General features: G+C 37.4%; 1 protein-coding gene across 1 annotated transcript in view; it reads left to right on the forward strand.

Moving 5' to 3' along the window:
- Positions 1-6,859: 6,859 nt before the first annotated feature.
- Positions 6,860-16,628, forward strand: part of LOC126705397 (cucurbitadienol 11-hydroxylase-like) — a 29,612-nt gene continuing 19,843 nt past the window's right edge. Inside the window, exon 1 of the mRNA XM_050404395.1 lies at positions 6,860-7,173. Within this exon, the coding sequence (XP_050260352.1) occupies positions 6,974-7,173 (200 nt within the window). The 5' untranslated portion in view covers positions 6,860-6,973. The remainder of the gene's footprint in view (positions 7,174-16,628) is intronic.

The raw sequence follows: 16,628 nt of genomic DNA on the forward strand, positions 1-16,628 counted from the left end.
TCTATTTTGATTGCGCACATTTATTTCATAATAAATTTGTTGTGAAATAATGAAGGTAATAAACTTAGTCATGTGTATTTTTCATATCAGTTTTCTTTCCCAGAACTTTTTAACATTTTTTTTTTTTTATACTTTTCATAATCATATCTATGACAACTCCTATAATCCTACTAGCATATGTAAATTTTAAAAGATAAAATTTTGTAAACTAAATCATTATCTTTTGAAACAAAATGATTTTAATTGTTTGCACTATTTCATTATGTTTGCTTATGCAAAAATCTATTAGTTATGCCTATCTTTATCTAAAAATAATGTTATCACCAATTTTTTATTTTCATATTTATCTTCAAGTATATTTACAACTTAAGATTAGATCATAGGGAATGATTTGATGAGATTTTGTATTAGAGTTTAACTTGAAACTTTAAACAATACTTTAAGGATGCCAATAGTGAAAGCTACAAGTTCTCTTTTCCTCTCTAAGGTTATTTAACTCTATCATTTTTTTTTTTCTATTTCATTATACAGATATATTTGATAGGATTTTTTATTTTTCTTCTATTTCATAATACACATATATATTGATAGGATGAAATTCAGAGCCTCCTCCCCTCACTTTCAAAGGAAAAAAAAAATCAATTCTCATGTAAGTCTCCCTACTTTTATTATTTAATTTTTAGTAATTTTTATTTTTTAATGTTTAATAATTTAGGTTTTTCTTAATTCTTAACTATTAAATTGAGGTTACCAATTAAATAAGCTTTCATATATAAATATATATATATATATATATACACATATATATAAGGGCAACTTTTGGTCCTAAGCCCAAAAGATGAATGGATTAAGGTCCAAAGAGGCCGATACAAAGAATTTGTAGAGAGTGGGCTTAAAATCTAGGCTTTAATGGATTAGGCGACGCGCACAGTGGATTAAAGATACTAAGAAAGAAAAGAAAGACAAGTTCTAAGCAAGGAAATCCTTCCTTGGTGAAGTCTAAGGAGAATGATTCTTGAATATAGTTCTTTTGGACTTAGATGCAATTTCAATTCTTGTTGCTATAGTGTGTTCTCTCTAGATTTTTCTGATCCCCTCTCCTTAGAGAGTCTCTTACATTATATAGCACCCTTAAGATAATCTTGACCCTTCATTTGTTGATCGTCCAGGCCACTACTTAAGTGCTTATCCCATCAAACACTTTTCCAAGCCCTTTGTGAGTTGGGGTAGTCAAAGCAGCATTGTTCAGGGGTCTTCTTTACATAAATGCAGTCAGGAGGTTTGGTGGGATGCATTAAATGTGGTGGTAGCCACCATCCCTTCAGTTATGTCAGGGCTAATCCCCTCCTCGAAACTCTTTCTCTATAGTATGACTTCCTCTGATAACGTGCTACTGATGTGGTCCGAGCGTGTGACCTCCTCGGCGCGATAATGGCCTCCTTGACCATGGGTATGACATGTGGCGCCAATACCTTATTTAAAATTTTCTACCCCACAATATACATATATATATATATATATATTTATCTTTTTTAATTATTGAATTCAAGATTTTTTTTTTCATTTAAATATGTGGTGGTGACTACTTGAGCTTTAAAGCTTAATATATTATTTTGCAGACTCCCTTTATATTTTTTTTTAGCCATCTATTTTTATATTAGTTATATAGTTAATTTTGGACTTATATATAATTAAAAAAAAAAAAAACTTAATCTTACACACATGCATTCATTATATAACTTAAAATAAAAGATTACTTCTCTTTACTTTATTTTAATTAAATTAAAAAATATTTTCTTATTTTCTTTAGTTTACACATGATTCTTGATTAAATCGTGCATCGTATGGGCATAATACTAGTATATATAAATATATATATATATATATATATAATTTTTTTTTTGAGAAACTAATACTAGTATATATATATATGTGTGTGTGTATCAATGTGTGTATATGGTACGATGACTTTATGTAACAAAAGTGTATATGATTGACTAAGTGCTGCGTAGACCATTATACTTGCAAATTCTGCTGGGTAATTAAACCCAAACACGTACAAATTCTGCCCTGGAAGGTTTAGATTAAGCAACCTTACGTGGCGAAAAAATTGATCAACCTGTTATTAGTTATTACACACTTCTTTTCCATATTATTTCTGTTCATTAGGGCAATCTCCTTCACAACAATTACTCCATGTTTTCGTCACCAAATATATGTAATTTTCTCCCCTTATTAGTAGTCTTGCTTGTGCTATTTTGCCCCTACAGGTTCAGGGCCAAATTATGAACCAAAACAATTTTATAATTCAAGATTATACTAAAATTCAAAAACTAAATTAATATAAAAATAAATAAAATTAGCATTATAAAAACTGAATTTGAAAAAAAAAATATTTCTACTCAAACATATCATTTGAAATTTATGTGTACTATTTAAAAATTTAAAATTTTCAAGTGGGTCATGGCCCCTTGGTCATAGATTGATTTAATTGTTATTAATATGTAGATTTGACATGATTGGGTTTAATATGTTATTGGAAAATTTTTAACACAAGTATTTTTATTGGACCAAAACCCTAGTAGGTCAAATCTGTCATGTGTGGTTAAAAACTTCATATAAAGCAATTTATACATATAATCTATATAAGCTTTGTTTTAGCTTCTAAAACCCTGAAGTGTCACATTTTTATAATATGTGAAAAGTGAGAACACGACAATTCTTGTACACTCTCATGACAATTCTTGTACACTCTCATCTTCTCTCTCACAAGCATGACTCACTTGAGTCATGCTTGTACCCAAAAAATTTGTAGGTTTCATGCTTGTACCCAAAAATTATTATGATAAACTCCAAACCTCTCATTTTCCTTTTTTAACCCCCAAACCTCTCCCCTCGCCAATTTTTTGTTTTTTTGTTTTTTTGTTTTTTAATGCACCCCAAACCTCTCCCTTGAGAGATAATATAAACAATATTTTACAACATCCCATAATAATAGTAATAAGTGAAGAAAGTGGCTTAACCAGCAAATTAGAGTTCCAATTAGCCTTATTGTTAAAGTCTATTCTCATTGAATAAAAGATTTGTGGTTTAAACTACATATACACTAAAAACAAATTAATATTTTAGTCTAATGATAAAAAAAATCATTATAATTTGAAAAATAAATAAATAAACCAGCAAACAAGTAACATTTTTCGGCAATATGGCACTTATAGGCTAACATTAAATCTATTCTAACATGTAATGCATATCATCTTTTGACCATCCCTCTCAAACACTATTTTGACCATAGATGAGATCAGACAACCATGCTTGTAAGTTGTGGCGACCTTGAATTGATATATATTTGATAGAGTAAGGGACTCAATAAGTCCACGCATTCTTATGATGGTTTGACAACAGAAAATTTGGAAAGATAACAAAAGTGAACCGAGGTGAGATGGTCATTCTACAAATATAAGTTCTTATGGAGTGTGGAAGGTAAGGGCCGGGTTCAAGTTTCTAAAAGGGAGTTTTAATACATATATATTTAGATTACGTTAGAGTAAAATTTTGATCTTGTATAAAATAAGAAAAAAAGATTTAAGAGTGCAATAATGGATTTATAATTATGGCATAGTTGTCTGAAAGAATTTTCCTGGTTATCCTAGCCACTTCTTCTTCTTCTTCTTCTTCTTTTTTTTTTTTTTTTTTGGCTATTCTAATGTTCCTAATAGCATAACAAACATTCCTATTCCAACACTGTTTGATATTGAATTCTCTAATTGTTAAGTAAGTATTATTAAAATTTAAATTGTATTTTTTTTTAATAAATAGTAATAGGATTTCTCATAAGATTTCTTCACTTCTTATGGGTTTGTTTGGTTAGGCATTTTGACAGATTAATAAAGTTTTTTGGGTAAATTTCACTAACTACCCCTGAGGTTTGGAGTAATGCCAAACAGGTCCACAACTTCTCAAAATTAACCAATTTGGTCCAAGTACGACTTAATCTCTAAACACACTTAACAGACGTTAGTTTTAAACTCTATTCTCTCTCTTCTCCTCTCTGACCCAAACTTCTCCTCTCTTCTCACTCTATCTCAGGTGTTTCTTCTCTCTTCTCCTCTCTGACTCAAAGCTCTCTTCTCTCTCAAATCACCACTATAACCACCGAGACATAATCGGCCAGACCTATAGCAGAAGGCTGTGGAATGGGCTTTTTCTTCTTGATTTTTTTCCCGGTATGCCACTCCGTGAGCAAGGAGAGCCACGCATGAGCTATCTCTGACTCACCGATCCAGTCGGTGATGTCACTTTTTGCCAGGGATGTGGGCACAGGCAGGTGATCAAACTTTCTTTGGTAGCTTCAACGGAGTTCAAATCTCGGCTGTGAATCTTGGTTCGAATCTCGGCGTGATCAGACTTTTTGATTTGGTATTTTCTGGTGTGTTGGATTTTTTTTTTTTTTTTTTTTTGAATTGGTGGCGATGGTTTTTTGTTTATGGGTCTCATTGATTATGGGTTGGGTTTGAGAAGAGGTGGGTTTTGTTGAATTTTCTGGTGTTTCTGGGGTGGGGTTTGTGAACCTTGAGGGGGTTTGTGGGTATTTTCTGTGTATGTGAACCGGGGTGCATGGGTTTAGTGGTTTGGGCGGCTGAAATTGGTTTGGTTTGGCCGTGGGTTTTTGAATTGGTTTGATTTGGGTGACTGACTGTAAATCTGTGGTGGTTGGGCTCCTATTTATGGTTTTGGGTTGTGGTGGTGGGCTTTGAGACGATGGTGGTGAGGCGGTGGTTTTCGTGTCTCAACGGGTAAATTTGTGGGTTGTGGTGGTTTTTTTTTTTCTTTCGGGTGCGATTTGAGTTCGGACTTGTCGTGAATCGGCGGTGTATGTGGGTTGTGGACCTTTGGTGTTGTGGTTTGGTGGTGGTCACACGGTAGTGGTCTGAGATAGAGTGAGAAGAGAGAAGAGAAGTTTGGGTCAGAGAGGAGAAGAGAGAGAAGGGAGAGTTAAGAAATAACGTCTGTTAAGTCTGGTTAGAGATTAAGTTGTACTTAGGACCAAATTGGTTAGTTTTGAGAAGTTGTGGACCTGCTTGGCATTACCCCAAACCTCAGGGGTAGTTAGAGCATCCACAGCAGTGGAACTAAAAATTTAGTTTTTTAGCTCCATCAAAAGTTACTTTATCTATTTTACCTACACACATGCTGCAGCGGTGGATCTATTTTAGCTTTCAACACAATAAAATAATATAAACATCACAATAAAATAATATAACTACTACAATAAAATAATCCATCTCACTACAATAAAAGAAGAGAAAAGAAAGAAAAAGGAAAAAATATTTTTTTAATAGAAGAGGAGAGAGAAATTTAATAAAATAATATTTTTTTTCTTTTAGATGTTATGAATAGTGCACATCTATTTATAGATGTGCACTGTAACAATGGAGCTAAATTTTTTAGATTTAGCTCCACTGCTACAGCAAGGTTTTTGTGTTTGTGGAGCTAAATTTTAGCATTATAGTATTATACCTACACTGCTGCAAATGCTCTTAGTGAAATTTACCCAAGTTTTTTTAAAACCCAAAAGTCTATTTTCAAACAAAACTCATCATTGTTTTTTTTTTTTTTTTTTTTTTAATTTAAATTTAAATTTTTTTATTTTTTATTTTTTATTTTTTACAAACGCTCATTTTAAACTAAAAAAAAAATTCAAATTCAAATGACTTATACAAATGCACCCTATATATCATCATCATGAATACAAATCTCTTAGACTGTTTTTTGTGTTTAATTTTATGTTCCATCAATCACTTCTTGCTTCTAAAGGTTCTCTATAAAATATTTTTATCCAGATCAATCTACAAGAAATGTGGACAATTGGATTATGTACTGTTAAAGTATTGGTCATAGATTTTACTTATTGGCTTAAACAAATAGAGCAATCCAAAGTGCAATGGAGTCCTCCCTCCAGGTTGCACGGGTCTACTACCCCTTGTTGGAGATACACTTCGGTTAGTTGATTGTTCCTAGTTACTCTCTAGACCTTCACCATTTATCAAAAAGAGAGCTCAAAGATTACATGCTACTAACTGAGTGTGTTTTTATTATTTTTAGTTTACTTTGATAACTAGTAATATATATATATATATATAGTACTATTATGACTGCGGAACTATGGGCTCTTAGAGATGACCTCATCCTATGCAAAGATCTTGGTTTGGAAGCTATTGAAGTGGAACTAGATGCTAAAGTTGTAGTTGATTGGGTGGGTGGCTTGAACTGTCCTAGTAATTATTATTCTTCTCTTATAGCATACTGTCACAAGTGATCGAGCACTGCATTAGAGAAGCGAATTAATGTGCTGATGCTCTTGCTAGGCAGTGATCGAGCACTGCATCAGTGAAGTGAATTAATGTGCTGATGCTCTTGCTAGCTAGGCATATATAGAGCATCCTTTATTGAGGATTTTGTTGTCCTCTCTGCTTTTGTATGACGCTATGGGCATGTAATATTAGAGGCTTCGGCTCAACCTTATTTCCTTCCATTAATATATGAACCCCCTTTTACCCAAAAAAAAGAGAAATCTATTCTGACAATTCAATAAGGTCTTATTGTTCCACCTACTACTAAAGTCTTCTAAAAAAAAAAAAAAAATCTACACTGACAATTCATGCATAAACATGCTGTCTTATATTATTATTATTATTTAGACAATGGTTCTAAAAAAAAATTTATTATTTAGACAATAATACGTGGTCTTATTTTATGCAATATATTCATAGGTACTCACAAAAGAGTAGAGAAAAGCCTATATATATTGATTGGGCTTGTTACAGTAGTTCTCATAAGACTTCTTCACTTATTAAAATATATATCACATCCATTTCTAAAGAGGGAAAGCAAGAGATATACCAGCCAAACCCCTACTTAATTGCTTCTGAGGGTTCTAACAAGACAATATCTTTAACCAAATCTACAAAAAATGTGGACAATTGGATTAGGTTTTGTAGCAGTTCTGGTCATATATTTTACTTACTGGCTTAACAAATGGAGCAATCCAAGGTGCAACGGAGTCCTCCCTCCAGGTTCCATGGGTCTACCCCTTATTGGAGAGACCCTTCAGTTGATTGTTCCCAGTTACTCTCTAGACCTCCACCCATTTATCAAAAAGAGAGCTCAAAGGTTACACATGCTACTGATTGTGTGTGCGTTATTATTATTATTATACTTTGATAACTAGTACTGTTTGTGTGTTTTTATGGTATATATAACATTTTCTATATATATATATATATATATATATGGACACAATTTGATTACAAACTTGGTTGTACCTAATAGTTACAACTTCCATTAAACAAAATTATCATTGCTACATATTTTGAAAATCAAACTTTTGGATTGTTTGTTATTTAGGTTCTTTAACATATATGTCAAATTTCGTGCCAATCGGATGTTATTTACTATTCGATCCATAGACTTATTTTTTTATATATAATTTTAGACTACAGAATATAAAAACTTGAAATTTCAACATTCGATTGGTGACATAGCTATATATTGATCTTTAATCTTCTAGAAATTTTGCAAACATAAAGTAGACAAAAAGAAAATGCAATCAATGGTGGATTTGTCAAAATGCACATTTAATAAAAAGATATTTAGTGGAATTTTAGTCATTAGTTACAACCAAGTTTTTATCCAAATCTTTTCATTTATGTATTTAATTTTAATTTTTTTGTTGTTGATAAAATCTTTCTTTTGATGGTCACATGCATCATGTCATCTCACTTTGATGCCAAAAATACAGTAATTGAAGACTTAGATAAGACTAAAATTAAGTCAACACTGAAAGCTTTCTTAGTTTAGAATTAATAAGAGTAAAATTAATCAGAGATAACATATCTTGGTCACTGAAATAAATGAGTCTTTATAGGGTCGGATGAGGCTGAATCGGTACAATGATCCCCCAAAGGCGAAGCCAGTATCTTTAGAAAATTTTTGGCTTGGAACATGTTGTAAACTGTTTTTTCCAATTTATTACATGGTGGTTTATAAGACTATCAACGTGTATTATTCAAATAAGTCAAGAGTAATACTATAGTCACAAATTATTTTATAACATTTTATTCTAAACTCTACCATTAATATCACTTTTTTTTTTTTTTTTCATTTACTAACAATCTTCACCACATCAACAATTTGTAAAATAATTTGTATCTCTAGCATTATTCATAAGTTAAATGGTTCATTAAAAAAATTTTGTGACTTTAATTGTACATAAATAGTCTCTTTAATTGTCATATAATGAGTTGGAGTCAAATTTTTACCTTTATCACAAAGTGCTTAGAGATTTAGGGTGAAAAGAATTCGAGTTGCAAGAGTAGCAGCATATTGTAACTATCTAAAAAAAAAAAAAAATTTGGGGGCACAAATTAAAATATCATAATTTATTTTTTTTGTTCACATACTACATATTGTATATATATATATATATATATATATGAGCAAGACTAAAGTACAGTACTTAGGTGTTGTTTCTTAGATTTTCCTTTTAAAATTCTGCTATGTAGATTTTTTCTCATGGGATGGAAGTGTATTTTTTAGTTAAGTAGTCACATAGCTAAATCTTAAGAGGAGAACTTAAGGAACAACACCTAAGGTATTGTACCAAAGTTTTGTCATATATATATATTACTATAAATAAGTTTAGATGTAAATAAAGTGTTTTATAAAATAGTAGGTAATGCTATATTGCTATTTTAGAAAATTAAAATAATCAATATGTACTAATTTTTTTTTTTTTTTTTTGGAGAAACAAGACCATGACTTTTTATTAAGAAAATCCAGGTAAATCAGCTTGGATAATAGCAAAAATTTGTGGTGAAACTCTAATGACACGGTTGTCCAATATGTACTAAATTTCTTAGTAATTTCATTTTTACAAGAAACAACCAATTTAGCTAAAAAAAACTTGTACCTGGAGATTAGGACGTTCTTTGCAAGTTGAAATTTCCATGGTAGAATCAAAGGTGTATTTGCTTTCTAAATTGCCAACATCAATATTTTAAGAATGTATCAATAGTTCTTAATTTTGACATATTAAAATTATGTTAAGGACTGGTAATTGATGATGCCGTAAAATCACTAGTGAGCTACACGATTCACGCTCTCTCAAACTAACAACATGCAAGAAGAAAGAAGTGATCTCGCCGAGGGCACCGGTGTGGTGTCGGCCAAATACCCTCCGACGGTCAAGTTAGAATTGTTCTCAACTCTAGAGTGCTAGAAAGGGTAAATCATGCGTACCTTGATTTGTAAGGGTATTGGGGCTTTTATAGTAGTAGGTTGACCTCTCCTCCTTGATGTACAAGTCTTTTCCTTATAGGAATCCTCTTGAGTAATCCCAAACGTGATGAACAAGACATTTCCTTGCAGAGTGTATTTTCCGTTAACGCGCGTATCTTCTAGAATGCTCTTTGCGCTAGGTTTCTGATTTCCTTGGAGACTCTATGTGCGCAACAAAAACCTGGAATCACTCTAGGCCCTGGGCTCAACTGCTGCCGGCCCATGGGCTTAGATCCGTCAAGCCCAATGTGGTGAAAGCCCATCATGCTAAATTCTGCCCCTTCAGCTGCCCCCTTCACCCTATGGGTCCGTCATAACTTATATGGATGGACCCTTAGGGTGACGGTTTGATATTATTTGGGGTTAACAGTCAAAGAAAATTTAGGATGGCAGCTTAATATCAATGAAGTTGACGGTTCTCCAGGAGGAGACGAATTGCGATTATTTGATCACAGGTTGTCAAGCATTTATGAGCATGCCACGTGTCGCTTTTTGATTGGATTTTCTATCGGATCGAAGCGTCGCTTCGTCTTCCGTGCACTTCAAGTATATATATAACACTTCTCCATCCTCATTTTTACATTTTACAGCCAAATCACATTGTTAGAGCACCACCATCAACCTTGTCAGAGCAATCTGTCGTACATACATACCCATCGACTATACAACTGTCGACCTTCAGTTACTTCAGAGAACAGTGAGTATTGCTGTTCTCATTTACAAGTCTTGTATTTTGCAATTATATTTAACTAGACCTACACACCCGTCAATACTCTTAGATTCGTCAGTCTTAGGTTTTACAGTCAATTGTAGGCAATGTCTAGTGCGTCAAGTAATCAATCAGTGGTTCGTGACGGGACGGAATACGAGGAAGTATACCTATCCGGTCATAGAGACCCAGACAGTCCCGGCGAAGAGAGGAGTCTGTCAGCCTCTTCCTCGTCCTCAACAAATGAGGATACGGAGATGGTTGAGCCAGAAGATGCTTCTGATGATGGCGAGGATCAAGCACTGGGATCCGTCGTCGGTGCTGATGGACTTAGAGTGTTCATCATGCTACCAGAGTGGACGGTTCATAAATTCACATCCGTCATTAAGGAGAAATACTTCAGCACATTTAGGGCTAACTTTCAAATTCCAGACTATATTCCAATCCGTCTACCTTATGTATCGAAGAAATGTTACTACGACGGGGTAGAAGGTGTCTGAGTGTACGAGCAGATGCTGAAGGCAGGACTTCGGTTTCTGGTAAGTACCCTTCATAGAGAACTTTTAAATTACTTGGGACTATTCGTCACCCAAATATCTCCAAACGCCTGGAGGGTCTTCATAGCAATGGAGATTCTCTATGGTGCTATGACTGACGGTGCTAAGAGACTGACGGTGCGTGAATTTCTTCATTGCTACTGTCCAGACGAAATAGACAGGTCAAGAGGAATGTATAGTTTTGCCAGTAGGAGTCCTTTGTTGAAGGTCATCTTTGAAACTCCTGACTCAAATAGAGACTGGAAGAGTCGTTACTTCTTCCTAGAGGGTGACAAATGGATGAGTCGTCCTGGGGAGACGGAGTTTATGCCCGTCGACACAACTTGGGGAGTGTTACATTCATCTCGTATGCACCCGTCCTAATTTTTAATTCTTTTCATAACCATCATACTCGTCAGTTATAATCCTTCTTCTAACCGTCCATTTTTTTTTGTAGGTAGACAGTGCCCACAAGTTAGTGTTGAGGAGTTTAGCTTTCTCGAGAGGATTTTTCAAAAGACCAAGCCAGAGGAAAGGACTAGGGCAAAATTGGTAAATCCGAATACAATCCATTGGTATTGTGACGGTTCGGAACCAACAACTGAAGCCGTCAGATACGACGAAAGAATTCACAGACGTAAGTCCGTCAACTTTTCCTATCAATGGCTCCAACTATATGTCAATAACTTCATTCATCCTGTTTTACAGAGATGGACGACGCTAAGAGGAGGGCGCTGATAAAATCTCAGGCCGTCAAGAAAAAGGAGTCCGGCGAGGTGGTTCCTAAAGGGACGGCTCCGACGATAAAGAGGAAACCGTCGACCAAATCTGACCGTCCTCATAAACAGCCAAAAGTCTCACTGGAACCCGTCGTAGGGTTGATGGTTGAGGGTGTGAAGACCATCACCCCAACAAAGCACGGGTCTGGCAAGGGCCTAATGAAGGCTCCATCCACAAACCAGGAGAAACCTCCTCCTCTCCTCCATGACGACTCCAAGTTTTCCTTGGAGAAGCTTACATCTATTATCTCGTCGGAGGACTACAAGGATCTAGGCAATCACTCGACGGGGGCAATGAGGGAGACGGGTCTCTTTGTTGTTGCTCAGGTAATCTTCCTCCGTCGCTTCAAGTCCGTCTACTTAGTTTTTTGGTCTAACACCTTTTTTTTTTTTTTAACTTGTTTGTTCCAGTCCTTGGTCATGATGAAGGGCTTAATGGATCGGTGTCTTAACCGAGAGGCGGCTTTAGAACGTTTGCGAGCAAAGGCTGAGCAGACGGAGGATGAGCTTGGTCAACTTCACAAGTGGAAGTCCACTTTGGAGAAGAAGTTTGATCTCTCAGAGCAGGCAAGGAAAGAACTTGAGCAGAAGATGGATAAGGCAGGGAAGGCCCTGGAGAACAAAAAGGAAATCCAAGACTTGAAGGAAACGCTCCGCCAGGCTAAGGAGGTAGCAGTTCGTTCCTTCAAGGTTTTGATGACGCACTCCGTCAAGTTCAAAGAGCCTACCCTAAGTTGGATGTGTCGATGATAACTGTCAATGACCAAGATCAGACGTCTGTTTTGCCCGTCGCTTCAGAGAACACAGACGACCTTTTTGGTGAGGATGCAGTTCAAGGTCACGAAGAATCAGTTCCAGCGAAAAACGTCCCAGATGCCGACCCAAAAAATGTAGATTGATTATTTTATTGTTAATTTTTGTATTCGAGGACGATCCGTCCTTCCTTTTGTGTATTAAAAAATTACCCTCTGTGGGTTTTATCCGTCATTATGGTGTTATCTTAAAATTTTATGCCTGCTTTATGTCAATCTTTATTATTTTTTGAATGATGCATAAACATCCGTCCTTTTTTAGAAAGGAGAATCTTGAGTAAATATCCGTCCGTGTATAACGGCATTGACAGTCTGGTATCCATCTATTTACCCGTGTATATATGGACTTTCTTTTATCCGTCTATTTTGTGGAATATTTTCAGCCTATTAGTGATCCATCCACTTTGTGGAGTTCGTAAATTATTTTCACCCTTTGGGTGATCCGTCCACTTTGTGGACTGCAAATTATTTTCACCTTTGGGCGATCCATCCACTCTGTCGAATTTTTAAATAGTCTTCACCCTTTGTGTGATCCGTCCACTTTGTGGACTTTGTAAATAGTTTTCACCCTTTGGGTGATCCGTCCACTTTGTGGACTTTGTAAGTTATTTCACCCTTTGGGTGATCTGTCCACTTTGTGAACTTTGTAAATTATTTCACCCTTTGGGTGATCCGTCCATCTCGTGGACTTAGTAAGTTAACTTACACCCTTTGGGTGAACCGTCCACTTTGTGGACTTTGTAAGTTATTTCACCCTTTGGGTGGCCCGTCCACTTTGTGAACTTTGTAAATTATTTCACCCTTTAGGTGATCCGTCCATCTCGTGGACTTTGTAAGTTATTTCACCCTTTGGGTGGTCCGTCCACTTTGTGGACTTTGTAAGTTATTTCACCCTTTGGGTGAACCGTCCACTTTGTGGACTTTGTAAGTTATTTCACCCTTTGGGTGGTCCGTCCACTTTGTGGACTTTATAAATTATTTCACCCTTTGGGTGATCCATCCATCTCGTGGACTTTGTAAGTTATTTCACCCTTTGGGTGATACGTCCACTTTGTGGACTTTGTAAGTTATTTCACCCTTTGGGTGAACCGTCCACATTGTGGACTTTGTAAGTTATTTCACCCTTTGGGTGAACCGTCCACTTTGTGTAGCCTATCCATTTATAATAAAAATCCATGTGGAAAATCAAAGCTGTGTCTGAATAATCTTCTTTAAAGAAAATGCGTTTGTAGAAAAAGTACCTACTCCCTTGGGCTTAAAAAGGCACAAAAAGATTGTAGAAAAGCCAAAGAAAAACTAGTAAATTGTAGCTAAAAATAAAATAAACTAGGAAATCACTGGTTTTTCACATTCTCTCTACTGGTAGTATTTCCGTAGATGCTCCGTGTTCCAAGGGTGCTGCAGCTTTTGTCCGTCCATTGTCTCGAGGTGGTAGGTGCCCTTCCTTTGCCATGATGCGATCCTGTAGGGTCCTTCCCAGTTGGGGCTGAGTTTTCCTTGTGAAGGATCTCTAGCAGCACCCATTACTTTCCGTAGTACAAGATCCCCGACCTGGAAGTTCCTATGCCTCACTTTGTTGTTGTAGTGTTTTGCCATGAGATTCTAATAATGCGCCAAACTTTGCTCTGCTGCCGCTCTAACTTCGTCCACTAGGTCGAGCTAGAGGCGTATAGCCTCTTTGTTCTTATCTTCATTGTAGCTCTCCACCTGGTAACTTGTGAGCCCCACTTCTACGGGAATGACAGCTTCTGTTCCATATGCAAGTCGAAATGGTGTTTATTTAGTGGGTGTTCTCATTGTGGTCCAGTATGCCCATAGGACGCTTGGTAGTTTGTCCTGCCAGATACCCTTTGCCCCCTCGAGACGAGTCTTGATTATCTTAAGCAAGGACTAATTCGTGACTTCGACTTGCCCGTTCACCTGTGGGTGTGTGGGTGACGAGTAGTGATTCTTAATCCCTAGCTCCGAGCAGAAGTCTCTGAACGCGCAGTTGTCGAATTGCTTACCATTGTCAAAGACCAGTACTCTAGGTATCCCGTACCTGCATATGATATTTCTCCAGACAAAACTTCGGATGTTTTTCTCCGTGATGGTGGCTAAGGCTTCTGCCTCGACCCACTTAGTGAAGTAGTCTATGCCGATGACCAAGAATTTCAGCTGTCGGATCGCCGTCGGGAATGGACCCATGATATCAAGTCCCCATTGTGCGAACGACCAGGGTGCCGTCATAGGTGTCAGTTCTTCGGACGGCTGGCTAATGAAATTGCTGAACCTTTGGCATTTGTCGCAGGACTGGACATAGACTTGCGCATCCTTCATCATTGTAGGCTAGTAGTATCTTGCTCAGATCAGCTTGTGTACAAGTGATCGTGCGCCTGAGTGGTTTCTGTAGATACCCTCGTGTACTTCTCTCATCACGTAATTTGCTTCCTCTTGGCACAAACACCTCAGGTACGGTCGAGAAAAACCTCTTTTATATAAGACGTCCTTTATCAGCACGAACCGTGATGCCTGGACCTTCAGCTTTCTTGCGGCGCCCTTCTCATTTGGTAACACCCCAGTCTTTAGGTAGGAGATCAATGGCGTGGTCCAGTTGTATTCAGAGTTTACCACCTGCATATTTGTTCCGTCAACGATAAGTGAGGAGATTTGAACGAATGATAATACCTGTTTGGGAACCAGCATGAATTCGGCTGATGCAGCTTTTGCTAGGTGGTCAGCCCATTCGTTCTCTTCCCTTGGGATCTGAATGAATTCGACTTCAAGGTCGCTGATTCGGTATTTCACTTCTTCTAAATACCTCTTCATTCTATCGTTCTTGCACTCGTAGTCGCCATTGATCTGACTCGCCACTACTTGTGAATCGCAGTGGAAAACTATGTTTTCTGCTCCCTCAGCCTTTGCAAGGTCTAGCCCTACCACCAAGGCTTCATACTCTGCCTCGTTGTTGGTTGTGGGGAAATTCAATCGGATCATACATTGTATCTTATCCCCCTGCAGAGTTTGGATCACTACCCTGGCTCCTCCAGCTCGTCTATTTGAGGATCCGTCTATATAGATTCTCCACTGTTCTTTCTCTTCCTCCACCTGGCCTTCTCTGAGAGTGAACTCAGCGATGAAGTCAGCTACTGCCTGCCCTTTTATGGCCGTCCGCGGGCGGTATTTAATGTCAAACTCGCTCAGCTCTATTGCCCACAAAGCCATTCTTCCCGCTGCTTCTGGGCTACTTATGGCTTTTCTCAGTGGCTTGTCCGTTAAGACAACGATTGTATGCGCCTGGAAGTATGGCTTAAGTCTTCGCGCAGCGATTACCAACGCGAAAGCCAACTTCTCCATCTGAGGGTACCTCTCTTCTGCTCCTCGGAGTGCTCAGCTGGTAAAGTAGATAGGTTTTTGGGATCCGTCTTCCTCTCTCACCAAAGCTACGCTTACTACAGCTTGTGAAACAGCCAAATATAGATAAAGTTCTTCGCCTGGCATGGATGGACTGAGCAGCGGTGGAGACGAAAGATACGCCTTCAAGTCGTTAAATGTCGTTTGGCATTCATCTGTCCACTCAAATGATTTCCTTAGAGTGCAGAAGAATGGTAAACACCTGTCTATCGCCCTTGAGACGAACCTGTTTAGAGCTGCGATCTTTCCGTTTAAACTTTGGACCTCCTTAACCATCCTTGGTGGTTCCAACTCCATTATGACCCACACCTTCTCCGGATTGACCTCTATTCCTCTTTGGGACACCATGAAACCCAAGAATTTTCCAGCCGTTACTCCGAATGCGCACTTGTTTGGATTCAGCTTCATGTTGAACGATCGGAGCGTATCGAATGTTTCCCTGAGGTCGTCTAGGTGATCAACTTCGTGCAGGATTTTTACCAACATGTCGTCAACATAAACCTGAACGTTCCTACCGATCTGATGCGCAGACATCTTGTTCATTAGCCTTTGGTATGTTGCTCCAGCATTTTTGAGTCCGAAAGGCATCACCTTGTAGCAGAATAATCCCTGGCTTGTGACGAAGGAAGGCTTCTCTTGATCAAATTCGTCCATCCTGATTTGGTTGTAGCCGGAGAAAGCGTCCATAAAGCTTAGGAGCTGGTGTCTTGCAGTTGAATCCACCAGGGTATCTATCCATGGGAGCGGGTAGTTGTCTTTAGGGCAAGCCTTGTTAACGTCTGTGAAATCTACGCACATCCTCCAGTTTCCGTTGGCCTTTTTAACCATAACAATGTTTGCCAACCAGTCGGGATAGTATACTTCCCGGATGAAACCTACCTCCAGTAACTTTTGAACCTCCTCGGCTATGGCCTTGTCCCGCTCCTGGGCAAAGACTCGTTTCTTTTGCCGGATTGGAGGGAATAAGGGCGACATATTCAACTTGTGGACCATGACAGAGGGGTCGATTCCTGGCATGTCTTCATTATTCCAGGCAAAGACATCTTGGTTATTTCTTAGG

Source organism: Quercus robur, chromosome 11, assembly GCF_932294415.1.
Source record: "Quercus robur chromosome 11, dhQueRobu3.1, whole genome shotgun sequence".
Classification (NCBI taxonomy): Eukaryota; Viridiplantae; Streptophyta; class Magnoliopsida; order Fagales; family Fagaceae; genus Quercus; species Quercus robur.